Source organism: Colius striatus, unplaced genomic scaffold (assembly GCF_028858725.1).
Source record: "Colius striatus isolate bColStr4 unplaced genomic scaffold, bColStr4.1.hap1 scaffold_35, whole genome shotgun sequence".
Lineage (NCBI taxonomy): Eukaryota > Metazoa > Chordata > Aves > Coliiformes > Coliidae > Colius > Colius striatus.
This window is the reverse complement of record NW_026908519.1, coordinates 99,335-126,848: the sequence shown is the minus strand read 5'-3', so window position 1 is coordinate 126,848 and position 27,514 is coordinate 99,335. Positions and strand designations below refer to the sequence as shown.

The window sequence follows — 27,514 nt, the reverse complement described above, 5'->3', positions numbered from 1 at the left end:
CCAGCAGAGGTCTCTTCCTTCTTTTCTGGGGGGTGGTGGAAGGGGTGGGATGAGAGAGAGAAGCAGAGCCCAAGGTGGGTGAGGGGAGAGAGGAGGAGGTGTGCTGGAGCAGAGACCCCCCTGCTCCCTGTGGGGAGATGACAGCCTGTCCCCCAGCAAGCTCTGCAGAGGAGTGGTGACCAGTATGGACCAGTTCGGACCAGTTCAGACCAGTGCGGACCAGTATGGACCAGTGTGGACCAGTGCGGACCAGTATGGACCAGTACGGACCAGTGTGGACCAGTATGGACCAGTGAGGACCAGTATGGATCAGTGCGGACCAGTTCGGACAAGTATGGACCAGTATGGACCAGTGCAGACCAGTGCAGACCAGTTCGGACCATTATGGACCAGTACAGACAAGTACGGACCAGTACGGATCAGTTCGGACCAGTGCGGACCAGTATGGACCAGTACGGACAAGTTCGGACCAGTGCAGACCAGTATGGACCAGTTCGGACCAGTACGGACCAGTGCGGACCAGTACGGACCAGTGCAGACCAGTACGGACCAGTTTAGACCAGTGCGGACCAGTATGGACCATTACGGACCAGTGCAGACCAGTTCGGACAAGTATGGACCAGTGTGGACCAGTACGGACCAGTGCGGACCACTGCAGACCAGTACGAACCAGTTCGGACCAGTTCGGACCAGTACGGACCAGTGTGGAGCAGTGCAGATCAGTATGGACCAGTATGGACCAGTACGAACCAGTTTGCACCAGTTCAGACCAGTATGGACCACTTCGGACCAGTAAGGACCAGTTCGGACAAGTATGGACCAGTGCAGACCAGTGCAGACCAGTACAGACCAGTGCAGACCAGTTCGGACCAGTATGGACCAGTGCGGACCAGTATCGACCATTGCGGACCAGTACAATGACATCCCATTCACTCCCAGTTGCTACAAGTGTGGTCCCAGTCACTCCCAGTTGCCCCCAGTGATATCCCACTCACTCCCAGCTGCCCCCAGTGCCATCCCAGTCACTCCCAGTTGCCCCCAGTCACTCCCAGCTGCCCCCAGTGCCATCCCAGTCACTCCCAGTTGCCACCAGTGACATCCCAGTCACTCCCAGTTGCCCTCCGTGAGGTCCCAGTCACTCCCAGTTGCCCCCAGTGATATCCCACTCACTCCCAGCTGCCCCCAGTGCCATCCCAGTCACTCCCAGTTGCCCCCAGTGCCACCCCAGTCACTCCCAGTGCCATCCCAGTCACTCCCAGCTGCCCCCAGTGCCATCCCAGTCACTCCCAGTTGCCCCAGTGCAGCTCACCTCAACTCTGGGCTGTCCCCATCAACTCATATCCCCTTCCCCAGCTCCTCCTGTCCCTCACCCTCCATCCCTGTGTGCCCATCCCCTCTCCCACTCTCCCCATCCCAGTTCCATGTGTCCCCATCCCTTTGTGCCCCCATCCCCAGCTCCTCCTGTCCCTCACCCTCCCTCCCCTTGTCCCCATCCCATCCCATCCCATCCCATCCCATCCCATCCCATCCCACATGTCCCCATCAACTCATATCCCCATCCCCAGCTCCTCCTGTCCCTCACCCTCCCTCCCCCTGTCCTCATCCCCTCTCCCACTCTCCCCATCCCATCCCATCCCACGTGTCCCCATCAACTCATATCCCCATCCTCAGCTCCTCCTGTCCCTCACCCTCCATTCCCTTGTCCCCATCCCATCCCATCCCATCCCATCCCATCCCATCCCATCCCATCCCATCCCATCCCACATGTCCCCATCAACTCATATCCCCTTCCCCAGCTCCTCCTGTCCCTCACCCTCCCTCCCCTTGTCCCCATCCCCTCTCCCATCTCCCCATCCCATCCCATCCCATCCCATCCCATCCCATCCCACATGTCCCCATCAACTCATATCCCCTTCCCCAGCTCCTCCTGTCCCTCACCCTCCCTCCCCTTGTCCCCATCCCCTCTCCCATCTCCCCATCCCATCCCATCCCATCCCATCCCATCCCATCCCACATGTCCCCATCAACCCATATCCCCTTCCCCAGCTCCTCCTGTCCCTCACCCTCCCTCCCCTTGTCCCCATCCCCTCTCCCACTCTCCCCATCCCATCCCATCCCATCCCATCCCATCCCATCCCATCCCATCCCACATGTCCCCATCAACTCATATCCCCTTCCCCAGCTCCTCCTGTCCCTCACCCTCCCTCCCCGTGTCCCCATCCCCTCTCCCACTCTCCCCATCCCATCCCATCCCATCCCATCCCATCCCATCCCATCCCACGTGTCCCCATCAACTCATATCCCCATCCTCAGCTCCTCCTGTCCCTCACCCTCCATTCCCTTGTCCCCATCCCATCCCATCCCATCCCATCCCATCCCATCCCATCCCATCCCATCCCACATGTCCCCATCAACTCATATCCCCTTCCCCAGCTCCTCCTGTCCCTCACCCTCCCTCCCCTTGTCCCCATCCCCTCTCCCACTCTCCCCATCCCATCCCATCCCATCCCATCCCATCCCATCCCATCCCATCCCACATGTCCCCATCAACCCATATCCCCATCCCCAGCTCCTCCTGTCCCTCACCCTCCATCCCCTTGTCCCCATCCCCTCTCCCACTCTCCCCATCCCATCCCATCTCATCCCACTCTCCCCATCCCATCCCATCCCATCCCATCCCATCCCATCCCATCCCATCCCACGTGTCCCCATCAACTCATATCCCCATCCTCAGCTCCTCCTGTCCCTCACCCTCCCTCCCCTTGTCCCCATCCCATCCCATCCCATCCCATCCCATCCCATCCCATCCCATCCCATCCCACATGTCCCCATCAACTCATATCCCCATCCCCAGCTCCTCCTGTCCCTCACCCTCCATCCCCGTGTCCCCATCCCCTGCTGTGTCCCCTTGTCCCCTGCCCTGCAGCAGCTTCCAGTAGCGGCTGCTGGGTCTCAGGAGCTCCCCAGGGGAGTCCAGCTGGTGCAGCCGTCCCCCTTCCAGCACAGCCACCCTCTGTGCCCGCATGGCCAGGGCCACCTGGCCCGTCACCAGCAGCACCGTGCGCCCGGCCCCAAACAGCTCCTGCTCCACCTGCATGGGGGTGACAGCGTCAGTGGGGACCCCTGGGGTGGGGACACAGGGGTTGGGGACCAAAGGGGGATCCAGGGGCTGTGGGGGAGCTGAGAGCATGAGGAGATGGGAAGGAGGGACCAGGGAGACATGGGAAGGAGGGGGGCACATGGGGACCAGGGACCCAGGGGATATGAGCAGTGGGGATCCAGGGGACATGAAGCCCAAGGTGACAAGAGGACAGAGAGACCCAAGGGACAAGGGTGGACCCCTGTGACAGGAAAGAGACCCAGGGCTGGGGACCAGCCAGACCCAGGGGGTTTTGGGCCTGGGGATGAACGGGGGGGCACAGAGAGCAGGGGACAGCACAGGAGAGGAGCCAGGGGTCTGCTGGGCCAGGGGACCAAGGGACATGGAGACCAGGGAGCCACAGGGAGCAGGGATCCAGGGGAACCCCCTCCGAGACCAAGAGGGGACCAGAGGACATGAGCACCAGAGGCTTGAGGAGAGGGGATTGAGGGGGACCCCCCAACAAGATGAGAGGGGCTGCTGGGAGAGGGACCCAGGGCACACCAGAAAGGGGGACACAGGAGGGGGTCCAAGGGGACAGAGGTGCCACCTCTCACCTGTGCCCTGCTCTTGGCATCTAGAGCGCTGGTGGGCTCATCGAGGACGAGGATCTGGGGGTCCCTGAGCAGAGCCCGAGCGATGGCCACCCCCTGCCGCTGTCCCCCGGAGAGCTGCCCCCCCCAGCTCACCCACCTCTGAGCGAGACAGGGCTCAGGGGAGGGGGTGTGTGAGGGGGACACACGTGGGGACAGCAAAGGGGACACATGTGGTACCTGTGTCGTAGGCACGGGGCAGGCTGGCGATGAAGCCGTGGGCACCAGCACGGCGAGCGGCCGCCGCCACCTGCGCCCGGCTCCACGGCCTCGGCCCGTAGGAGATGTTGGAGTGGAGGGAGCGGGAGAAGAGCCTGGGCTCCTGGGGCACAGCGGCCACCTGCACGGAGGGGACAGCTGGGGACATGGTGGGGATGGGGCTGGGACGGGGGATGGAGCTGGGATGGGGCAGGGGGGGCATCAGGGATGGGTTGGGGACAGATGGGGAGGTGTTGGGGATGTGGCTGGGGATGTGACAAGGATGTGAGAGGGACAGGGCTGGGGAGGGTTTGGGGACAGGTTGGGGACAGATGGGGAGGTGTTGGGGACATGGTGGGGACATGGGGGGGATGAGGTGGGGATGTGACAAGGATGTGATGAGGATGTGACAGGGACAGGGCTGGGGAGGCTTTGGGGACAGGTTGGGGACAGATGGGGAGGTGCTGGGGATATGGCAGGGATGTGATGGGGACATGGTGGGGCATGAATTAGGGATGTGACAAGGATGTGGCAGGGACAGGGCTTGGGGGGCATCAGGGACAGGTTGGGGACAGATGGGGAGGTTCTGGGGACATGGCAGTGATGGGGCTGGGGACATGGGGGGCATGAGGTAGGGATGTGACAAGGACAGGGCTGGAAGTGGCATTGAGGACAGGTTGGGGACAGATGGGGAGGTGCTGGGGACATGGTGAGGACATGGTGGGGATGTGACAAGGATGTGACAGGGACGGGGCTGGGGGACATCAGGGACAAGTTGGGGACAGATGGGGAGGTGCTGGGGACATGGTGGGGACATGGGGGGATGAGGTGGGGATGTGACAAGGATGTGACAGGGACAGGGCTGGGGAGGCTTTGGGGACAGGTTGGGGACAAATGGGGAGGTGTTGGGGACATGGTGGGGATGTGGTCAGGATGTGACAGGGATGTGACAGGGACAGGGCTGGGGAGGGGTTAGGGACAGATGGGGAGGTGCTGGGGACATGGTGAGGACATGGTGGGGGATGTGACAAGGATGTGATGAGGATGTGGCAGGGACAGGGCTGGGGGACATCAGGGACAAGTTGGGGACAGATGGGGAGGTGCTGGGGATATGGTGGGGACATGGGGGGGATGAGGTGGGGATGTGACAAGGATGTGACAAGGACAAGGCTGGGGAAGCCCTGGGGACAGGTTGGGGACAGATGGGGAGGTGTTGGGGACATGGGGGGCATGAGGTAGGGATGTGACAAGGACAGGGCTAGAAGTGGCATTGGGGACAGATGGGGAGGTGCTGGGGACATGGGGATGTGACAAGGATGTGACAAGGATGTGACAGGGATAGGGCTGGAGAAGCACTGGGGACAGGTTGGGGACAGATGGGGAGGTGTTGGGGACATGGGGGGCATGAGGTAGGGATGTGACAAGGACAGGGCTGGAAGTGGCATTGGGGACAGGTTGGGGACAGATGGGGAGGTGTTGGGGACGTGGTGGGGACATGGTGGGGGATGTGACAAGGATGTGACAGGGACAGGGCTGGTGAGGCTTTGGGGACAGGTTGGGGACAGATGGGGAGGTGCTGGGGACATGGCAGGGATGTGATGGGGACATGATGGGGATGTGGCTGGGGATGTGCAAGGATGTGGCAGGGACAGGGCTGGAGAGGCATCAGGGACAAGTTGGGGACAGATGAGGAGGTGCTGGGTACATGGGGATGAGGTGGAGATGTGACAAGGATGTGACAGGAACAGGGCTTGGGGGGCATCAGGGACAGGTTGGGGACAGATGGGGAGGTGCTGGGGACATGGTGGGGATGTGGCTGGGGACGTGGGGCAATGAGGTGGGGATGTGACAAGGACAGGGCTGGAAGTGGCATTGGGGACAGATAGGGAGGTGCTGGGGACATGGCAGGGATATGGCTGGGGATGTGACAAGGATGTGACAGGGACAGGGCTGGAGGAGCCCTGGGGACAGGTTGGGGACAGATGGGGAGGTGCTGGGGACATGGTGGGGACATGGTGGGGGATGTGACAAGGATGTGACAGGGACAGGGCTGGGGAGGGTTTGGGGACAGATGGGGAGGTGCTGGGGGACATGGTGGGGATGTGACAAGGATGTGATGAAGATGTGGCAGGGACAGGGCTGGGGAGGCTTTGGGGACAGGTTGGGGACAGATGGGGAGGTGCTGGGGACATGGTGGGGATGTGGTCAGGATGTGACAGGGACAGGGCTGGGGAGGCTTTGGGGACAGGTTGGGGACAGATGGGGAGGTGTTGGGGACATGGTGGGAATGTGGTCAGGATGTGACAGGGACAGGGCTGGGGAGGCTTTGGGGACAGGTTGGGGACAGATGGGGAGGTGCTGGGGACATGGTGGGGACATGGTGGGGGATGTGACAAGGATGTGATGAGGATGTGGCAGGGACAGGGCTGGGGAGGCTTTGGAGACAGGTTGGGGACAGATGGGGAGATGTTGGGGACATGGTGGGGATGTGACAAGGATGTGACAGGGACAGGGCTGGGGGGCATCAGGGACAGGTTGGGGACAGATGGGGAGGTGCTGGGGACATGGCAGGGATGTGATGGGGACATGGTGGGGATGTGGCTGGGGATGTGACAAGGATGTGACAGGAACAGGGCTTGGGGGGCATCAGGGACAGGTTGGGGACAGAAGGGGAGGTGCTGGGGACATGGGGGGGATGTGGTCAGGATGTGACAGGGATGTGACAGGGACAGGGCTGGGGAGGCTTTGGGGACAGATGGGGAGGTGCTAGGGACATGGTGGGGATGTGGCTGGGGACGTGGGGCAATGAGGTGGGGATGTGACAAGGACAGGGCTGGAAGTGGCATTGGGGACAGATAGGGAGGTGCTGGGGACATGGCAGGGATATGGCTGGGGATGTGACAAGGATGTGACAGGGACAGGGCTGGGGGAGCCCTGGGGACAGGTTGGGGACAGATGGGGAGGTGCTGGGGACATGGTGGGGACATGGTGGGGGATGTGACAAGGATGTGACAGGGACAGGGCTGGGGAGGCTTTGGGGACAGGTTGGGGACAGATGGGGAGGTGTTGGGGACATGGTGGGAATGTGGTCAGGATGTGACAGGGACAGGGCTGGGGAGGGGTTGGGGACAGATGGGGAGGTGCTGGGGACATGGTGAGGACATGGTGGGGATGTGACAAGGATGTGACAGGGACGGGGCTGGGGGACATCAGGGACAAGTTGGGGACAGATGGGGAGGTGTTGGGGACATGGTGAGGTCATGGGGGGGATGAGGTGGGGATGTGACAGGGATGTGACAGGGACAGGGCTGGGGAGGGTTTGGGGACAGATGGGGAGGTGCTGGGGACATGGTGGGGATGTGACAGGGATGTGACAGGGACAGGGCTGGGGGAGCTTTGGGGACACGTGGGGACATGGTAGAGACATGGTGGGCACGGCTGGGAACGTGGTGGGGACAGTGGGGGACACGGGGGGGGGACACACAGCAGGGATGTGACAGGGACTCTTTGGGGCCATCTGGAGCCCTGAGGGGGGTGGTGCTGGGCAGCCCCTGTGGCCACGGTGTGCCAGGGGCGGTTGGTGGCACCTGGCAGCGCAGGTAGGGGTGCTGGTAGGCACGGAGGGGGCGTCCATCCAGCAGCACCCTCCCAGACGTCGGTGGCTGCAGCCCCAGCACCAGGGACACCAGGGTGCTCTTCCCTGCCCCTGGTGGGGCCACCACTGCCAGCACCTCCCCGGGACACAGCTCCAGGGACAGGCCCTGGGGGACACACAGGTGACAGCCTGAGCCCCCTCCCACACTGTCCCTCCCTGCCCTGTGCCCACTGTGGCCCCCTGGTGTGTCCCCACCACCCCCATGTCCCCCCTGCCCATGTCTTCACTGTGTCCCCATGTCATGCCATGGCCCCCTACAGTGTCCCCATGGCCACCCATCGTGTCCCCACACCCTCCTCAGCACCTCCATGAGCCCGTGTGCCCCCCACCATGTCCCCATGTCCCATCCCCATGTCCCCATGTCCCCCCACCATGTCCTCATGTGCCCCCCATCATGTCCCCATGGCCCCCCCACCTTGTCCCCATGTGCCCCCCATCATGTCCCCACACCCTCCCCACCACCTCTATGACCCCCTGATGTGTCCCCACACCCTCCCCACCATGTCCCCATGTCCCCCCATCATGTCCCCACACCTTCCTCACCACCTCCATGAGCCCATGTGCCCCCATCATGTCCCCATGGCCCCCCACCTTGTCCCCATGTGCCCCACCATGTCCCCATGTCCCCCCATCATGTCCCCACACCCCCCCCCAACCTCTATGACCCCTGATGTGTCCCCACACCCTCCTCACCTTGTCCCCATGTCCCCCTCATCATGTCCCCACACCCTCCCCACCACCTCCATGAGCCCATGTGCCCCCATCATGTCCCCATGGCCCCCCACCTTGTCCCCATGTGCCCCCCATCATGTCCCCACACCCTCCCCACCACCTCTATGACCCCCTGATGTGTCCCCACACCCTCCCCACCATGTCCCCATGTCCCCCCATCATGTCCCCACACCCTCCCCACCACCTCCATGAGCCCATGTGCCCCCATCATGTCCCCATGGCCCCCCACCTTGTCCCCATGTGCCCCCCATCATGTCCCCACACCCTCCCCACCACCTCTATGACCCCCTGATGTGTCCCCACACCCTCCCCACCATGTCCCCATGTCCCCCCATCATGTCCCCACACCCTCCCCACCACCTCCATGAGCCCATGTGCCCCCATCATGTCCCCATGGCCCCCCACCTTGTCCCCATGTCCCCTCATCATGTCCCCACACCCTCCTCACCACCTCTATGACCCCCTGATGTGTCCCCACACCCTCCCCACCATGTCCCCATGTCCCCCCATCACATCTCCACACCCTCCTCACCACCTCCATGAGCCCATGGCCCCCACCTTGTCCCCATGTGCCCCCCATCATGTCCCCACACCCTCCCCACCACCTCTATGACCCCCTGATGTGTCCCCACACCCTCCCCACCATGTCCCCATGTCCCCCCACCATGTCCCCATGTGCCCCCTACATGTCCTCATGTCCCCTCACTATGTCCCCATGTGCCCCCAATCACATACCCACACCCTCCTCAGCACCTCCATGAGCCCATGGCCCCCCACCATGTCCCCATGTGCCCCCCATCATGTTCCCACACCCTCCCCTCCACACCCACATCCCCATCTCACGTCCCCAGGACCCTCCTACCATGTCCCCATGACCCTTTGGTGTGTCCCCACACCCTCCCCACCATGTCCCCATGTCCCCCCCATCATGTCCCCACATCCTCTTCACCATCTCCATGTCCCCATGTGCCTGCCACCATGTCCCCACACCCTCCCCCCCCAACACCCACATCCCCATCTCATGTCCCCATGACCCCCTTGATGTGTCCCCATACCCTCCCCACCGTGTCCCCATGTCCCCCCATCATGTCCCCACACCCTCCTCACCACCTCCATGAGCCCATGTGCCCCCCACCATGTCCCCATGTCCCCCCATCACATCCCCACACCCTCCTCACCACCTCCATGTCCCCATGTGCCCCCCATTATGTCCCCACACCCTCCCCCCCACAGTGTCCCCATCTCATGTCCCCAGGACCCTCCTACCGTGTCCCCATGACCCCCTGATGTGTCCCCATACTCTCCCCATCATGTCCCCATGGCCCCCCACCATGTCCCCACACCCTCCCCACCACCTCCATGAGCCCATGTGCCCCCCACCATGTCCCAGTGGCCCCCCATCATGTCCCCACACCCTCCCCACCGTGTCCCCATGTCCCCCCATCATGTCCCCACACCCTCCCCAACACCTCCATGAGCCCATGTGCCCCCCATCATGTCCCCACACCCTCCCCACCACCTCCATGGCCCCCTGATGTGTCCCCACACTGTCCTCACCATGTCCCCATGTGCCCCCATCACATCCCCACACCCTCCTCACCACCTCCATGAGCCCATGTGCCCCCAACTATGTCCCTATGTGTCCCCAACTATGTCCCCATGTGCCCCCCATCATGTTCCCACACCCTCCCCTCCACACCCACATCCCCATCTCACATCCCCAGGACCCTCCTACCATGTCCCCATGACCCTTTGGTGTGTCCCCACACCCTCCCCACCATGTCCCCATGGCCCCCCATCACATCCCCACACCTTCCTCAGCACCTCCATGAGCCCATGTGCCCCCATCATGTCCCCATGGCCCCCCACCTTGTCCCCATGTGCCCCACCATGTCCCCATGTCCCCCCATCATGTCCCCACACCCCCCCCCAACCTCTATGACCCCCTGATGTGTCCCCACACCCTCCCCACCGTGTCCCCATGTCCCCCCATCATGTCCCCACACCCTCCTCACCACCTCCATGAGCCCATGTGCCCCCCACCATGTCCCCATGTCCCCCCATCACATCCCCACACCCTCCTCACCACCTCCATGTCCCCATGTGCCCCCCATTATGTCCCCACACCCTCCCCCCCACAGTGTCCCCATCTCATGTCCCCAGGACCCTCCTACCGTGTCCCCATGACCCCCTGATGTGTCCCCATACTCTCCCCATCATGTCCCCATGGCCCCCCACCATGTCCCCACACCCTCCCCACCACCTCCATGAGCCCATGTGCCCCCCACCATGTCCCAGTGGCCCCCCATCATGTCCCCACACCCTCCCCACCGTGTCCCCATGTCCCCCCATCATGTCCCCACACCCTCCCCAACACCTCCATGAGCCCATGTGCCCCCCATCATGTCCCCACACCCTCCCCACCACCTCCATGGCCCCCTGATGTGTCCCCACACTGTCCTCACCATGTCCCCATGTGCCCCCATCACATCCCCACACCCTCCTCACCACCTCCATGAGCCCATGTGCCCCCAACTATGTCCCCATGTGTCCCCAACTATGTCCCCATGTGCCCCCCACTATATCCCCACACCCTCCCCCCCACACCCACATCCCCATCTCATGTCCCCAGGACCCTCCTACTGTGTCCCCATGGCCCCCTGATGTGTCCCCACACCGTCCCCACCATGTCCCCATGGCCCCCCATCACATCCCCATACCTTCCTCAGCACCTCCATGAGCCCATGTGCCCCCCATCATGTCCCCATGTCCCCCCACTATGTCCTCATATGCCCCCAATCACATCCCCACACCCTCCCCCCACACCCACATCCCCATCTCATGACCCCAGGACCCTCCCCACCGTGTCCCCATGTGCCCCACCATGTCCCCATGTGCCCCCCACCATGTCCCAGTGGCCCCCCATCATGTCCCCACACCCTCCCCACTGTGTCCCCATGTCCACTTGCCTCGTCCCCACCGTGTCCTTCTGTCCCCCCACCATATCCCACCCCCCTCCCTGTCCCCACACCCTCCCCACAGTGTCCCTGTGTCCCCCTGCCACGTCCCCACACCCACCACATCCCCCCATCCCTGTGCCCACCTTGAGGATGGGCTCTTGCTGCCCAGGGTAGGAGAACCAGACGTCCTCAAGCTGGAGGTGGCCTTGAAGGACATCAGGTACCAGTGTCCCCCTGGGTGTCACCTGCTCCTCCTGGTCCAGGAACTCAAAGATCTTCTCTGAGGAACCCACAGCCTTGGTCATGTTGGGATAGTAGCGGAGCAGGACCTGGGGACACAGAGGGGGACACAGGGAGGAGGGTTTGGGGACATGGGGACACAGAGGGGTCACTGGGAGGAGGGTTTGGGGACATGGGGACACAGAGGGATCACTGGGAGGAGGGTTTGGGGACATGGGGACACAGAGGGGGACATGGGGAGGAGGGTTTGGGGACATGGGGACACAGAGGGGGACATGGGGAGGAGGGTTTGGGGACATGGGGACACAGAGGGGTCACTGGGAGGAGGGTTTGGGGACATGGGGACACAGAAGGGGACATGGGGAGGAGGGTTTGGGGACATGGGGACACAGAGGGATCACTGGGAGGAGGGTTTGGGGACATGGGGACACAGAGGGGGACATGGGGAGGAGGGTTTGGGGACATGGGGACACAGAGGGGTCACTGGGAGGAGGGTTTGGGGACATGGGGACACAGAAGGGGACATGGGGAGGAGGGTTTGGGGACATGGGGACACAGAGGGGGACATGGGGAGGAGGGTTTGGGGACATGGGGACACAGAGGGGGACATGGGGAGGAGGGTTTGGGGACATGGGGACACAGAGGGTCACTGGGAGGAGGGTTTGGGGACATGGGGACACAGAGGGGGACATGGGGAGGAGGGTTTGGGGACATGGGGACACAGAGGGGGACATGGGGAGGAGGGTTTGGGGACATGGGGACACAGAAGGGGACATGGGGAGGAGGGTTTGGGGACATGGGGACACAGAGGGGGACACTGGGAGGAGGGTTTGGGGACATGGGGACACAGAGGGGGACACTGGGAGGAGGGTTTGGGGACATGGGGACACAGAGGGGGACATGGGGAGGAGGGTTTGGGGACATGGGGACACAGAGGGGGACAAAGGGAGGAGGGTTTGGGGACATGGAGACACAGAGGGGCCACTGGGAGGAGGGTTTGGGGACATGGGGACACAGAGGGGGACATGGGGAGGAGGGTTTGGGGACATGGGGACACAGAGGGGGACACGGGGAGGAGGGTTTGGGGACATGGGGACACAGAGGGGGACATGGGGAGGAGGGTTTGGGGACATGGGGACACAGAGGGGGACAAGGGGAGGAGGGTTTGGGGACATGGGGACACAGAGGGGGACAAAGGGAGGAGGGTTTGGGGACATGGAGACACAGAGGGGCCACTGGGAGGAGGGTTTGGGGACATGGGGACACAGAGGGGGACACTGGGAGGAGGGTTTGGGGACATGGGGACACAGAGGAGGACACGGGGAGGAGGGTTTGGGGACATGGGGACACAGAGGGGGACACGGGGAGGAGGGTTTGGGGACATGGGGACACAGAGGGGGACACAGGGAGGAGGGTTTGGGGACATGGGGACACAGAGGGGGACATGGGGACACAGAGGGGGACACGGGGAGGAGGGTTTGGGGACATGGGGACACAGAGGGGGACATGGGGAGGAGGGTTTGGGGACATGGGGACACAGAGGGGGACATGGGGAGGAGGGTTTGGGGACATGGGGACACAGAGGGGGACACGGGGAGGAGGGTTTGGGGACATGGGGACACAGAGGGGGACATGGGGAGGAGGGTTTGGGGACATGGGGACACAGAGGGGGACACAAGGAGGAGGGTTTGGGGACATGGGGACACAGAGGGGGACATGGGGACACAGAGGGGGACACGGGGAGGAGGGTTTGGGGACATGGGGACACAGAGGGGGACATGGGGAGGAGGGTTTGGGGACATGGGGACACAGAGGGGGACACGGGGAGGAGGGTTTGGGGACATGGGGACACAGAGGGGGACATGGGGAGGAGGGTTTGGGGACATGGGGACACAGAGGGGGACACAGGGAGGAGGGTTTGGGGACATGGGGACACAGAGGGGGACATGGGGACACAGAGGGGGACACAAGGAGGAGGGTTTGGGGACATGGGGACACAGAGGGGGACATGGGGAGGAGGGTTTGGGGACATGGGGACACAGAGGGGGACATGGGGACACAGAGGGGGACACAGGGAGGAGGGTTTGGGGACATGGGGACACAGAGGGGGACATGGGGAGGAGGGTTTGGGGACATGGGGACACAGAGGGGGACACTGAGAGGAGGGTTTGGGGACATGGGGACACAGAGGGGTCACTGGGAGGAGGGTTTGGGGACATGGGGACACAGAGGGGGACATGGGGAGGAGAGTTTGGGGACATGGGGACACAGAGGGGGACACTGGGAGGAGGGTTTGGGGACATGGGGACACAGAGGGGGAAATGGGGAGGAGGGTTTGGGGACATGGGGTCACAGAGGGGGACACACAGGGCCGTGGCAGGGAGGTTGTGGAGGACGTGGAAGGTCATGGGGACGTGGCTGGGAGGACTTGGGGACACCTTGGGGACAGGGAACAGCCTTGAGGACACTGTTGGGGGAGTGTGGGGACACAGAGACATGGGGGGACACATGAGGACACGGGGCCATGGGACCAGCATGGGGACATGGGGACATTGGGCACGGGGCCAGGGGTGGCCACGGAGACACAGGGATGGGGCAGGGGGGGGACATTGGGGACATGGTGTCCCCTGGGGTGTCACCTCCACAGCCTCAGTGAACTGCATCTGGTAGATGAGGAAGGTGACAAGGTCCCCAGTGGTGATGGTCCCTGTGGCCACCAAGTGTCCCCCGCAGCAGAGCAGCCCCAGCTTCAGGGCCAGCGCCGAGAGCTGGGGACAGGGGAGGGACCTCAGTGCTGGGGCCACCTCTGGGGTCCCCTGTCACCCTCCTCACCACAAGCCACCTCCCAGGTGCCACCTCCCCCCCTCTGTCACCTCCCTCTGTCACCTCCCATGTCCCACAGACGACCCACTCCCCATGTCACAGAGCCCCTGTGTGTCCCCTTGTCCCCAAGCCCACGGCATCACGTCCCCCAGCCCTGTGCCACCGTGTCCCTGTGTCCCCAGCCCCATGCCACCATGTCCCCAGCCCCATGTCCCCATGTCCCCAGCCTCATGCCACTATGTGTCCATATACCCCAGCCCCATGCCACCATGTCCCCAGCCCCATCCCACCATGTCTCCATGTCCCCAGCCCCATCCCACCATGTCCCCAGCCCCATGCCACTGCTCCCCATGGCCCCAACCCCATGCCACCACGTCCTCATGTCCCCAAGCCCATGCCACCATGTCCCCAGCCCTGTGTCATCGCATCCTGCAGCCCTGTGCCACCACTGCTCCCCATGTCCCCCAGCCCCATGCCACTAAGTCCCCAGCCCTATGACATCATGTCCCCACATCCCTGTATCATGTCCTGCAGCCCCATGCCACCATGTCTCCATGTCCCCCAGCCTCATGCCACTGCTCCCCATGTCCCCAGCCCCATGCCACCATGTCCCCATGTCCCCAGCCCCATGTCACTGTTCCCCATGTCCCCAGCCCCATGCCACCATGTCCCCAGCCCTGTGTCACCACGTCCCCACATCCTCAGCCCTGTATCATGTCCCCAGCCCCATGCCACCATGTCCCCAGCCCCATGCCACCATGCCACCATGTCCCCAGCCCCATGTCACTGTTCCCCATGTCCCCAGCCCCATGCCACCATGTCCCCCAGTCCCATGCCACTGCTCCCCATGTCCCCAGCCCCATGCCACCATGTCCCCCAGTCCCATGCCACTGCTCCCCATGTCCCCAGCCCCATGTCACTGTTCCCCATGTCCCCAGCCCCATGCCACCATGCCACCATGTCCCCAGCCCCATCCCACCATGTCCCCAGCCCCATGCCACTGCTCCCCATGTCCCCAGACTCATGCCACTATGTGTCCATATATCCCAGCCTCATGCCACCATGTCCCCACGTCCCCCAGCCCCATGCCACCATGTCCCCAGCCCCATCCCACTGCTCCCCATGTCCCCAGTCCCATCCCACCACGTCCCCATGTCCCCAGCCCCATGCCACCATGTCCCCAGCCCCATGCCTCATGTCCCCATGTCCCCAGCCCCATGCCACCATGTCCCCAGCCCCATGCCACCATGTCCCCATGTCCTCTGCCTGAGGCCACCATGTCCCCAGTCCCATGCCACTGCTCCCCATGTCCCCCAGCCCCATCCCAACACGTCCCCATGTCCCCAGCCCCATGCCACCATGTCCCCATGTCCCCCAGCCCCATGCCACCCTGTCCCCAGCCCCATGCCACCATGTCCCCATGTCCCCCAGCCCCATGCCACCATGTCCCCAGCCCCATGCCACCATGTCCCCATGTCCCCCAGCCCCATGCCAACCTGTCCCCAGCCCCATGCCACCATGTCCCCATGTCCCCAGCTCCATGCCACCATGTCCCCAGCCCCATGCCACTGCTTCCCATGTCCCCAGCCCCATCTCACCATGTCCCCCAGCCCCATGCCACCATGCCACCATGTCCCCAGCCCCATGCCACCATGTCCCCCAGTCCCATGCCACTGCTCCCCATGTCCCCAGCCCCATGCCACCATGTCCCCATGTCCCCCAGCCCCATGCCACCATGTCCCCAGCCCCATGCCACCATGTCCCCATGTCCCCAGCCCCATGTCACTGTTCCCCATGTCCCCAGCCCCATGCCACCATGTCCCCCAGTCCCATGCCACTGCTCCCCATGTCCCCAGCCCCATGTCACTGTTCCCCATGTCTCCCAGCCCCATGCCACCATGTCCCCATGTCCCCAGACTCATGCCACTATGTGTCCATATATCCCAGCCCCATGCCACCATGCCACCATGTTCCCAGCCCCATGCCACCATGTCCCCCAGTCCCATGCCACTGCTCCCCATGTCCCCCAGCCCCATCCCACCACGTCCCCATGTCCCCAGCCCCATGCCACCATGTCCCCATATCCCCCAGCCCCATGCCACCCTGTCCCCAGCCCCATGCCACCATGTCCCCATGTCCCCCAGCCCCATGCCAACCTGTCCCCAGCCCCATGCCACCATGTCCCCATGTCCCCCAGCCCCATGCCAACCTGTCCCCAGCCCCATGCCACCATGTCCCCATGTCCCCAGCTCCATGCCACCATGTCCCCAGCCCCATGCCACTGCTTCCCATGTCCCCAGCCCCATCTCACCATGTCCCCCAGCCCCATGCCACCATGCCACCATGTCCCCAGCCCCATCCCACCACATCCCCATGTCCCCAGCCCCATGCCACCATGTCCCCATGTCCTCTGCCTGAGGCCACCATGTCCCCAGCCCCATGCCACTGCTCCCCATGTCCCCAGCCCCATCCCACCATGTCCCCAGCCCTGTGTCACCACGTCCCCAGCCCCATGCCACCATGTCCCCAGCCCTGTGTCACCACGTCCCCACATCCTCAGCCCTGTATCATGTCCCCAGCCCCATGCCACTGCTCCCCATGTCTCCCAGCCCCATGCCACCATGTCCCCAGCCCCATGCCACTGCTCTCCATGTCCCCAGCCCCATCCCACCACATCCTCATGTCCCCCAGCCCCATGCCACCATGTCCCCATGTCCTCTGCCTGAGGCCACCCTGTCCCCAGCCCCATGCCACTGCTCCCCATGTCCCCAGCCCCATCCCACCATGTCCCCAGCCCTGTGTCACCACGTCCCCACATCCTCAGCCCTGTATCATGTCCCCAGCCCCATGCCACCATGTCCCCAGCCCCATGCCACTGCTCCCCATGTCCCCCAGCCCCATGCCACCCTGTCCCCAGCCCCATGCCACCATGCCACCATGTCCCCAGCTCCATGCCACCATGTCCCCAGCACCATGCCACTGCTCCCCATGTCCCCCAGCCCCATCCCATGTCCCCAGCCCCATGCCACCATGTCCCCATGTCCTCTGCCTGAGGCCACCATGTCCCCAGTCCCATGCCACTGCTCCCCATGTCCCCCAGCCCCATGCCACCATGTCCCCAGCCCCATGCCACTGCTCCCCATGTCCCCAGCTCCATGCCACCATGTCCCCAGCCCCATGCCACTGCTTCCCATGTCCCCAGCCCCATCTCCCCATGTCCCCCAGCCCCATGCCACCATGCCACCATGTCCCCAGCCCCATGCCACCATGTCCCCAGTCCCATGCCACTGCTCCCCATGTTCCCAGTCCCATGCCACCATGTCCCCAGCTCCATGCCACTGCTCCCCATGTCTCCCAGCCCCATGCCACCATGTCCCCAGCCCCATACCACTGCTCCCCATGTCCCCAGCCCCATGCCACCATGTCCCCATGTCCCCTGTGCCCATACCCCGCTGGCCCAGAGCGTGGCTGCGTAGGTGGCCGCCTCTTTGCCCTCCAGCTGGCACACGTGGCGCAGCCTCTCGTGGTACCTCTCGGCTGCCCCGGCCTCGTGGGCAAAGCTGCGCACGGTGGCCATGGCCTGGAAGGTCTCCACGGCCACTTTGGTGGCATCTGCCAGCGCCTCCTGCACTTGTCGTGCCAGCCCCTGGGGACAGAGGTGTCACCTCAGGGCTGGAGGGCACGGGGAAGGGGGGAGCAGGGAGGGGACAGAGAGATGAGGGGCACAGGGAGGGAATGGTGGGCATAGGGAGGGGATGGTGGGCATAGGGAGGGGATGGTGGGGACAAGGAGGGGACAGTGGGGAGAGGGAGAGGACAGTGGGGACAAGGAGGGGATGGTGGGCACAGGGAGGGGACAGTGGGGACAGGGAGGGGATGGTGGGCACAGGGAGGGGATGGTGGGGACAAGGAGGGGACAGTGGGGAGAGGGAGGGGACAGTGGGAGCAGGGAGGGGATGGTGGGCACAGGGAGGGGACAGTGGGGACAGGGAGGGGATGGTGGGCACAGGGAGGGGATGGTGGGGACAAGGAGGGGACAGTGGGGGCAGGGAGGGGATGGTGGGCACAGGGAGGGGATGGTGGGGACAAGGAGGGGACAGTGGGTGCAGGGAGGGGACAGTGGGCACAGGGAGGGGATGGTGGGGACAAGGAGGGGACAGTGGGGACAGGGAGGGGATGGTGGGGACAAGGAAGGGACAGTGGGGACAAGGAGGGGACAGTGGGAGCAGGGAGGGGATGGTGGGGACAAGGAGGGGACAGTGGGGAGAGGGAGGGGACAGTGGGAGCAGGGAGGGGATGGTGGGCACAGGGAGGGGACAGTGGGGACAGGGAGGGGATGGTGGGCATAGGGAGGGGATGGTGGGGACAAGGAGGGGACAGTGGGGAGAGGGAGGGGATGGTGGGCACAGGGAGGGGACGGTGGGGACAGGGAGGGGATGGTGGGGACAAGGAAGGGACAGTGGGGACAAGGAGGGGACAGTGGGGACAGGGAGGGGACAGTGAGGACAGGGAGGGGACAGTGGGGACAAGGAGGGGACAGTGGGAGCAGGGAGGGGATGGTGGGCACAGGGAGGGGACAGTGGGGACAGGGAGGGGATGGTGGGGACAAGGAAGGGACAGTGGGGACAAGGAGGGGACAGTGGGGACAAGGAGGGGACAGTGAGGACAGGGAGGGGACAGTGGGGACAAGGAGGGGATGGTGGGCACAGGGAGGGGACAGGGGACACGGGGAGGGGACAGTGGGTGTAGGAAGGGGATGGTGGGGACAAGGAGGGGACAGTGAGGACAGGGAGGGGATGGTGGGGACAGTGAGGGGATGATGGGGACAGGGAGGGGACAGTGGGTGCAGGGAGGGGACAGTGAGGACAGGGAGGGGACAGGGGACACAGGGAGGGGACAGGGGGCATGAGCAAGGACAGGGGGCACAGGGAGGGGACATTTGGTGTGGGGAGGGGACAAGAGGCACAGGGAGGGGACATTTGTCATGGGGAGGGGACAGTGGGCACAAGCAGAGGACAGGGGCACAGGGAGGGGACATTTCGTGTGGGGAGGGGACAGGGGGCACAGGGAGGGGACATTTGTCATGGGGAGGGGACAGGGGGCACAGGGAGGGAATAGGGGGCACGAGCAGAGCACGGGGGGCACAGGGAGGGGACATTTGGTGTGGGGAGGGGACAGGGGGCACAGGGAAGGGACAGTGGGCACAAGCAGAGGACAGGGGGCACAGGGAGGGGACATTCGGTGTGGGGAGGGGACAGGGGGCATGAGCAGAGCACGAGGGGCACAGAGAGGGGACATTTGGTGTGGGGAGGGGACAGGGGGCACAGGGAGGGGACATTTGGTGTGGGGAGGGCACAGGGGGCACAGGGAGGGGTCAGGAGGCAGCTGGCAGCGCCAGTGGGTGCACAGAGGGACCAGCAGCCACATGCAGGGGCCGGTGGGCACGGGGAGGCACGAAGCAGCCTCCCAACCCCGGTACCTGCTGGATGTCGCCGACGGCGCGGGGCAGCAGCACGAGGACAGGCAGCGCCAGGAGGGTGCCAGCAGCCAGGAGGGGCGAGAGCCAGGCCATGGCAAGCAGAGGGCACAGGGCCCTGGCCAGGTACCACAGCAGGAGGCCGAGAGCATCAGCCAGGGCCGTCCCAACGGCCTCCACGTCCCCCGTGAGCCGCGCCGCCAGCGCCCCGGCGCCCGCTGCCCGCAGAGACCCAACGTCCCGGCGCAGCAGCGAGGAGAAGACGCGGCGTTGGAGCCGCCCCAGAGCCCGGCCCAGGGTGCCAGCGAGCGCCACGTCGCAGCTGAACTCACTGATGGCACTGAGGAGGTGGCAGAAGGGAGTCATGGAGCAGCCAAAGGCTGGGACAGCACCTGCTGAGCTCAGCCAGCACAGACCCACTGCTAAAGAGGGTTCCTCTGGCTCCAGGGGCACAGGGATGGGCACAGGGGGTTGGGAAGCTCCTGAGGAGCCTCCAGAGCCTGGGGCAGGGTCCCTCAGCTCAGCACCAAAGGGGTTTCTCCTCCTGTGCCAGTGGAACCAGAGACACACAATGGGGAGGGGTTGGGAGGAACCTTTAGAGCTTCTGAAGACCTAAAGTATGTTCCTTGTGGTCAGAAGAGTCCAAGTGGGTTTGGGAAGCTCCTCGTGGTCAGAAAAGAGATCAAGTGGGTTTGGGAAGCTCCTGAGGAGCCTCCAGAGCCTGGGGCAGGGTCCCTCAGCTCAGCACCAAAGGAGTTTCTCCTGCTGTGCCAGGGGAACCAGGGACACACCATGGGGAGGGGTTGGGAGGAACCTGGAGCTTCTGCAGCCCTAAAGCAGGTTCCTTGTGGTCAGGAAAGAGTCCAAGTGGGTTTGGGAACCTCCTTGAGGTCAGGAAAGAGTCCAAGTGGGTTTGGGAACCTCCTCATGGTCAGAAAAGGGTCCAAGTGGGTTTGGGAAGCTCCTGAGAAGCCCCAGAGCCTGGTCAGGCTCCCTCAGCTCAGCACCAAAGGGGTTTCTCCTGCTGTGCCAGGGGAACCAGGGACACACCATGGGGAGGGGTTGGGAGGAACCTTTAGAGCTTCTCCAGCCCTAAAGCAGGTTCCTCGTGGTCAGGAAAGAGTCCAAGTGGGTTTGGGAACCTCCTCATGGTCAGAAAAGGGTCCAAGTGGGTTTGGGAAGCTCCTGAGGAGCCTCCAGAGCCTGGGGCAGGCTCCCTCAGCTCAGCATCAAAGGGGTTTCTCCTCCTGTGCCAGTGGAACCAGGGACACACAGTGGGGAGGGGTTGGGAGGAACCTTTAGAGCTTCTGCAGCCCTAAAGCAGGTTCCTCGTGGTGAGAAGAGTCCAAGTGGGTTTGGGAAGCTCCTGAGGAGCCTCCAGAGCCTGGGTCAGGCTCCCTCAGCTCAGTACCAAAGGGGTTTCTCCTCCCTGTGCCAGTGGAACCAGGGACACACCATGGGGAGGGATTGGGAGGAACCTTTAGAGCTTCTGCAGCCCTAAAGCAGGTTCCTCGTGGTGAGAAGAGTCCAAGTGGGTTTGGGAAGCTCCTGAGGAGCCTCCAGAGCCTGTGCCAGGGCTCCCTCAGCTCAGCACCAAAGGGGTTTCTCCTCCTGTGCCAGGGGAGCTTTTGTGTCCCAGCCTGTGCCCATCACCCCTTGTCCTGTCACTGGCCACCACACAACAAACACTGGTCCCATCCTCTCCACACCCATCCTCCCTCAGCCTCCTCTTCTCCAACAGCCCCAGGTCCTGCAGCCTTTCCTCCTCACAGAGATGTTCCAGTCCCCTCAGCATCTTGGTAGCCATCCACAGGACTCTGGTAGCCCCCTTGGTAGCAGTTCCCTGTCCCTCTGGAGCTGGGGAGCCCAGAACTGGACACAGGACTCACATGAGGCCTCAGCAGGGCAGAGCAGAGAAGGAGAACCTCCCTCCACCTGCTGCCCACACTCTTGCAGCAGCCAGGTGAGGTGGCTTCAAGTGGGGACACTGGTGTCACCCCCCCAACCCCAACCTCCAGGGGCCATCCCCATCCTACCTGCTGAGCCCCAGCAGGGCCATGGGCCAAGCAGCCCCCAGCTCGTCCTCGTTGGCCACCCAGTCAGTGACACGGCCTGTGAAGTAGGGGACAGCCACCTCACCTGTGGGGGGAGAGGGGGGACGTGGTGTCAGGGTGCTGGGGGCTGGGGCACACCCCTCAGGGTAAGGGGAGACCCCATGGTGGGACCTCAGGGTGATGCATCCAACACCCTCCCCACGCTGGGTGCTGACTACCCCTAAATTGGGTGCTGATCCCTCCCCCCAAAGCTCAGAGCAGCCCCCAAATTGAGTGTTGATGCCCTTCCCTCCCCCCAAAGCTGGGTGCTGCAACACACTCAAGCTCAGAGCATCCTCCAACTGGGTGCTGCCCCCCTCCCAAAGCTCAGAGCATCCTCCAACTGGGTGCTGCCCCCCTCCCAAAGCTCAGAGCATCCTCCAACGGGGTGCTACACCCCCACCCTAAATTGGATGCTCATATCTCCACCCCAAAGCTGGGTGCTGCCTCCCTCCAAAGCTCACAGCATCCCCCAAACTGTGTGCTGAACCAACCCCCTAAAGCTCAAAGCACCCTCCAACCAGCTGCTGCCCCCCAAAGCTCTGAGCATCCTCCAACTGGGTGCTGCCATCTCCCCCCACCCCCAAATTGGGTGCTGACTCTCCCAAAGCCCAGAGCATCCTCCAACTAGGTGTTGCCAATCCCTCCTCAAAGCTGGGTGCTGCCCCTCAAAGCTCACAGCATCCTCTAACTGGTTGCTGCCTCTCCCCACCTCCAAAACTGGGTGCTGACCCCCAAATCTCAGAGCAGCTTCCAACTGGGTGGTCATTCTCACCCTCTAAATTGGGTGCTGCCCCCCAAAGCTCTGAGCATCCTCCAACTGGGTGCTACACCCCCACCCTAAATTGGATGCTCATATCCCCACCCCAAAGCTGGGTGCTGCCTCCCTCCAAAGCTCACAGCATCCCCCAAACTGTGTGCTGAACCAACCCCCTAAAGCTCAAAGCACCCTCCAACCAGCTGCTGCCCCCCAAAGCTCTGAGCATCCTCCAACTGGGTGCTGCCATCTCCCCCCACCCCCAAATTGGGTGCTGACTCTCCCAAAGCCCAGAGCATCCTCCAACTAGGTGTTGCCAATCCCTCCTCAAAGCTGGGTGCTGCCCCTCAAAGCTCACAGCATCCTCTAACTGGTTGCTGCCTCTCCCCACCTCCAAAACTGGGTGCTGACCCCCAAATCTCAGAGCAGCTTCCAACTGGGTGGTCATTCTCACCCTCTAAATTGGGTGCTGCCCCCCAAAGCTCTGAGCATCCTCCAACTGGGTGCTACACCCCCACCCTAAATTGGATGCTCATATCCCCACCCCAAAGCTGGGTGCTGCCCCCCTCCAAAGCTCACAGCATCCCCCAAACTGTGCCCTGAACCACCCCCCTAAAGCTCAAATCACCCTCCAACTAGCTGCAGCCCCCCCAAAGCTCAGAGCAGCCTCCAACTGGGTGCTGCCATCTCCCCCCACCCCCAAATTGGGTGCTGACTCTCCCAAAGCCCAGAGCATCCTCCAACTAGGTGTTGCCAATCCCTCCTCAAAGCTGGGTGCTGCCCCCCAAAGCTCACAGCATCCTCTAACTGGTTGCTGACCCTCCTCACCTTCAAAACTGGGTGCTGACCCCCAAATCTCAGAGCAGCTTCCAACTGGCTGCTCATCCCCAACCCCTAAATAGGGTGCTGCCCCCCCAAAGCTGGGTGCTGCCCCCCTCCAAAGCTCACAGCACCCCCAAACTGTGTGCTAAACCACTCCCCTAAAGCTCAAAGCACCCTCCAACCAGCTGCTGCCCCCCAAAGCTCTGAGCATCCTCCAGCTGGGTGCTGCTCCCTCCAAATTGGGTGCTGACCCACCCAAAGCTCAGAGCAGCCTCCAACTGGGTGCTACACCCCCACCCTAAATTGGATGCTCATATCTCCACCCCAAAGCTGGGTGCTGCCTCCCTCCAAAGCTCACAGCATCCCCCAAACTGTGTGCTGAACCAACCCCCTAAAGCTCAAAGCACCCTCCAACCAGCTGCTGCCCCCCAAAGCTCTGAGCATCCTCCAACTGGGTGCTGCCATCTCCCCCCACCCCCAAATTGGGTGCTGACTCTCCCAAAGCCCAGAGCATCCTCCAACTAGGTGTTGCCAATCCCTCCTCAAAGCTGGGTGCTGCCCCCCTGCAAAGCTCACAGCACCCCCAAACTGTGTGCTAAACCACCCCCCTAAAGCTCAAAGCACCCTCCAACCAGCTGCTGCCCCTCAAAGCTCTGAGCATCCTCCAGCTGGGTGCTGCTCCCTCCAAATTGGGTGCTGACCCACCCAAAGCTCAGAGCAGCCTCCAACTGGGTGCTACACCCCCACCCTAAATTGGATGCTCATATCCCCACCCCAAAGCTGGGTGCTGCCCCCCTCCAAAGCTCACAGCATCCCCCAAACTGTGTCCTGAACCGCCTCCCTAAAGCTCAAAGCACCCTCCAACTAGCTGCAGCCCCCCCAAAGCTCTGAGCAGCCTCCAACTGGGTGCTGCCATCTCCCCCCACCCCCAAATTGGGTGCTGACTCTCCCAAAGCCCAGAGCATCCTCCAACTAGGTGTTGCCAATCCCTCCTCAAAGCTGGGTGCTGCCCCCCAAAGCTCACAGCATCCTCTAACTGGTTGCTGACCCTCCTCACCTTCAAAACTGGGTGCTGACCCCCAAATCTCAGAGCAGCTTCCAACTGGCTGCTCATCCCCAACCCCTAAATAGGGTGCTGCCCCCCCAAAGCTGGGTGCTGCCCCCCTCCAAAGCTCACAGCACCCCCCAAACTGTGTGCTAAACCACTCCCCTAAAGCTCAAAGCACCCTCCAACCAGCTGCTGCCCCCCAAAGCTCTGAGCATCCTCCAGCTGGGTGCTGCTCCCTCCAAATTGGGTGCTGACCCACCCAAAGCTCAGAGCAGCCTCCAACTGGGTGCTACACCCCCACCCTAAATTGGATGCTCATATCTCCACCCCAAAGCTGGGTGCTGCCTCCCTCCAAAGCTCACAGCATCCCCCAAACTGTGTGCTGAACCAACCCCCTAAAGCTCAAAGCACCCTCCAACCAGCTGCTGCCCCCCAAAGCTCTGAGCATCCTCCAACTGGGTGCTGCCATCTCCCCCCACCCCCAAATTGGGTGCTGACTCTCCCAAAGCCCAGAGCATCCTCCAACTAGGTGTTGCCAATCCCTCCTCAAAGCTGGGTGCTGCCCCCCTGCAAAGCTCACAGCACCCCCAAACTGTGTGCTAAACCACCCCCCTAAAGCTCAAAGCACCCTCCAACCAGCTGCTGCCCCTCAAAGCTCTGAGCATCCTCCAGCTGGGTGCTGCTCCCTCCAAATTGGGTGCTGACCCACCCAAAGCTCAGAGCAGCCTCCAACTGGGTGCTACACCCCCACCCTAAATTGGATGCTCATATCCCCACCCCAAAGCTGGGTGCTGCCCCCCTCCAAAGCTCACAGCATCCCCCAAACTGTGTCCTGAACCGCCTCCCTAAAGCTCAAAGCACCCTCCAACTAGCTGCAGCCCCCCCAAAGCTCTGAGCATCCTCCAACTGGGTGCTGCCATCTCCCCCCACCCCCAAATTGGGTGCTGACTCTCCCAAAGCCCAGAGCATCCTCCAACTAGGTGTTGCCAATCCCTCCTCAAAGCTGGGTGCTGCCCCTCAAAGCTCACAGCATCCTCTAACTGGTTGCTGACCCTCCTCACCTCCAAAACTGGGTGCTGACCCCCAAATCTCAGAGCTGCCTCCAACTGGCTGCTCATCCCCAACCCCTAAATAGGGTGCTGCCCCCCCAAAGCTGGGTGCTGCCCCCCTGCAAAGCTCACAGCACCCCCAAACTGTGTGCTAAACCACTCCCCTAAAGCTCAAAGCACCCTCCAACCAGCTGCTGCCCCCCAAAGCTCTGAGCATCCTCCAGCTGGGTGCTGCTCCCTCCAAATTGGGTGCTGACCCACCCAAAGCTCAGAGCAGCCTCCAACTGGGTGCTACACCCCCACCCTAAATTGGATGCTCATATCCCCACCCCAAAGCTGGGTGCTGCCCCCCTCCAAAGCTCACAGCATCCCCCAAACTGTGTCCTGAACTACCCCCCTAAAGCTCAAAGCACCCTCCAACTAGCTGCAGCCCCCTCAAAGCTCAGAGCAGCCTCCAACTGGGTGCTCACTCCCCCCAAGGGTGGGTGCTGCATCCCACCAAAGCTCTGAGCATCATCCAACTGGGTGCTGCACCCCCACCCTGAACTGGGTGCTGCCACCCACAAAGCTCACAGCATCCCCCAAACTGTGTGCTGAACCAACCCCCTAAAGCTCAAAGCACCCTCCAACCAGCTGCTGCCCCCTAAAGCTCTGAGCATCCTCCAACAGGGTGCTACTCCCACCCCCAAAGCTGGGTGCTGCCCCCCACCACAGCTCAGAGCACCCACCAACTGGATGTTGACCCTCCCCCACATTGGGTGCTCATGTCCCCCCCCAAAGCTGGCTGCTGTCCCCTCCCCAAAGCTCAGAGCATCTTCTAACCAGGTGCTACCCCCCCCCCAAATTGTGCGTTGCCCTCTCCAAAGCTCAGAGCACCCCCAAACTGGGTCCTGCACCCCCCCAAACCGGGTGCCCCGGCCCCTCGCCCCGTACCCAGCACCGAGGCCACCATCAGCGCCGCCACCGCTGCGCAGCTCCAGCGCTCGGGGCTCAGCAGCGCCAGGAGGCGGCGGGCGGGGGACAGCGCCATCCCGGGCCGGTGGCACCCGCTGTGTCCCGGTGCTGCTCCCGGTGTCCCCGCTGTGTCCCGGTTCGGTTCGGGTGCGTTTCGATGCGTCCGGATGTGTCCCGGTGCTGCTCCCGGTGTCCCCGCTGTGTCCTGGTTCGGTTCGGGTGCGTTTCGATGCGTCCGGATGTGTCCCAGTGCTGGTTCTGATGCGTCCCGGTGTGTCCCGGTCCGGTCCGGGTGTGTTACAATGCGTCCGGATGTGTCCCGGTGCTGGTTCTGATGCCTCCCGGTGTGTCCCGGTCCGGTTCGGGTGCGTTTCAATGCGTCCGGATGTGTCCCGGTGCTGGTTCTGATGCGACCCGGTGTGTCCCGGTCCGGTCCGGGTGTGTTACAATGCGTCTGGATGTGTCCCGGTGCTGGTTCTGGTGCCTCCCGGTGTGTCCCGGTCCGGTTCGGGTGCGTTTCAATGCGTCCGGATGTGTCCCGGTGCTGGTTCTGATGCGACCCGGTGTGTCCTGGTTCGGTCCGGGTGCGTTTCGATGCGTCCGGATGTGTCCCGGTGCTGGTTCTGATGCGACCCGGTGTGTCCCGGTCCGGTCCGGGTGTGTTTCAATGCGTCTGGATGTGTCCCGGTGCTGGTTCTGATGTGACCCGGTGTATCCCAGTCCGGTCCGGGTGCGTTTCAATGCGTCCGGATGTGTCCCGGTGCTGGTTCTGGTGCCTCCCGATGTGTCCCGGTCCGGTTCGGGTGCGTTTGGATGCGTCCGGATGTGTCCCGGTGCTGCTCCCGGTGCCTCCCGGTTCCCCCCGGTGTGTCCCAGCGTCCCCGGGCGCTGCTCCTCGCGTGTCCCGGTCCGCTCCGGCTGTGTCCCGGTGCCGGTCCCGATGCTCCCGGGTCCCGCTCCCGGTGTGTCCCGGTTC

The 27,514-nt window shown here is 63.3% G+C and overlaps 1 protein-coding gene across 1 annotated transcript; it reads right to left on the bottom strand.

Annotated features, from left to right (window-relative positions):
- Positions 1–1,104: 1,104 nt before the first annotated feature.
- On the bottom strand, positions 1,105–26,703 carry LOC133629246 (antigen peptide transporter 1-like). The gene is given in 12 exon segments (XM_062019901.1): positions 1,105–1,176; positions 2,900–3,091; positions 3,697–3,819; positions 3,821–3,834; positions 3,913–4,072; positions 7,518–7,691; positions 11,421–11,606; positions 14,157–14,285; positions 17,789–17,986; positions 19,819–20,155; positions 21,852–21,954; positions 26,518–26,703. Coding segments are annotated over 12 exon segments (1,785 nt in total). The 5' UTR covers positions 26,615–26,703.
- Positions 26,704–27,514: the final 811 nt, after the last annotated feature.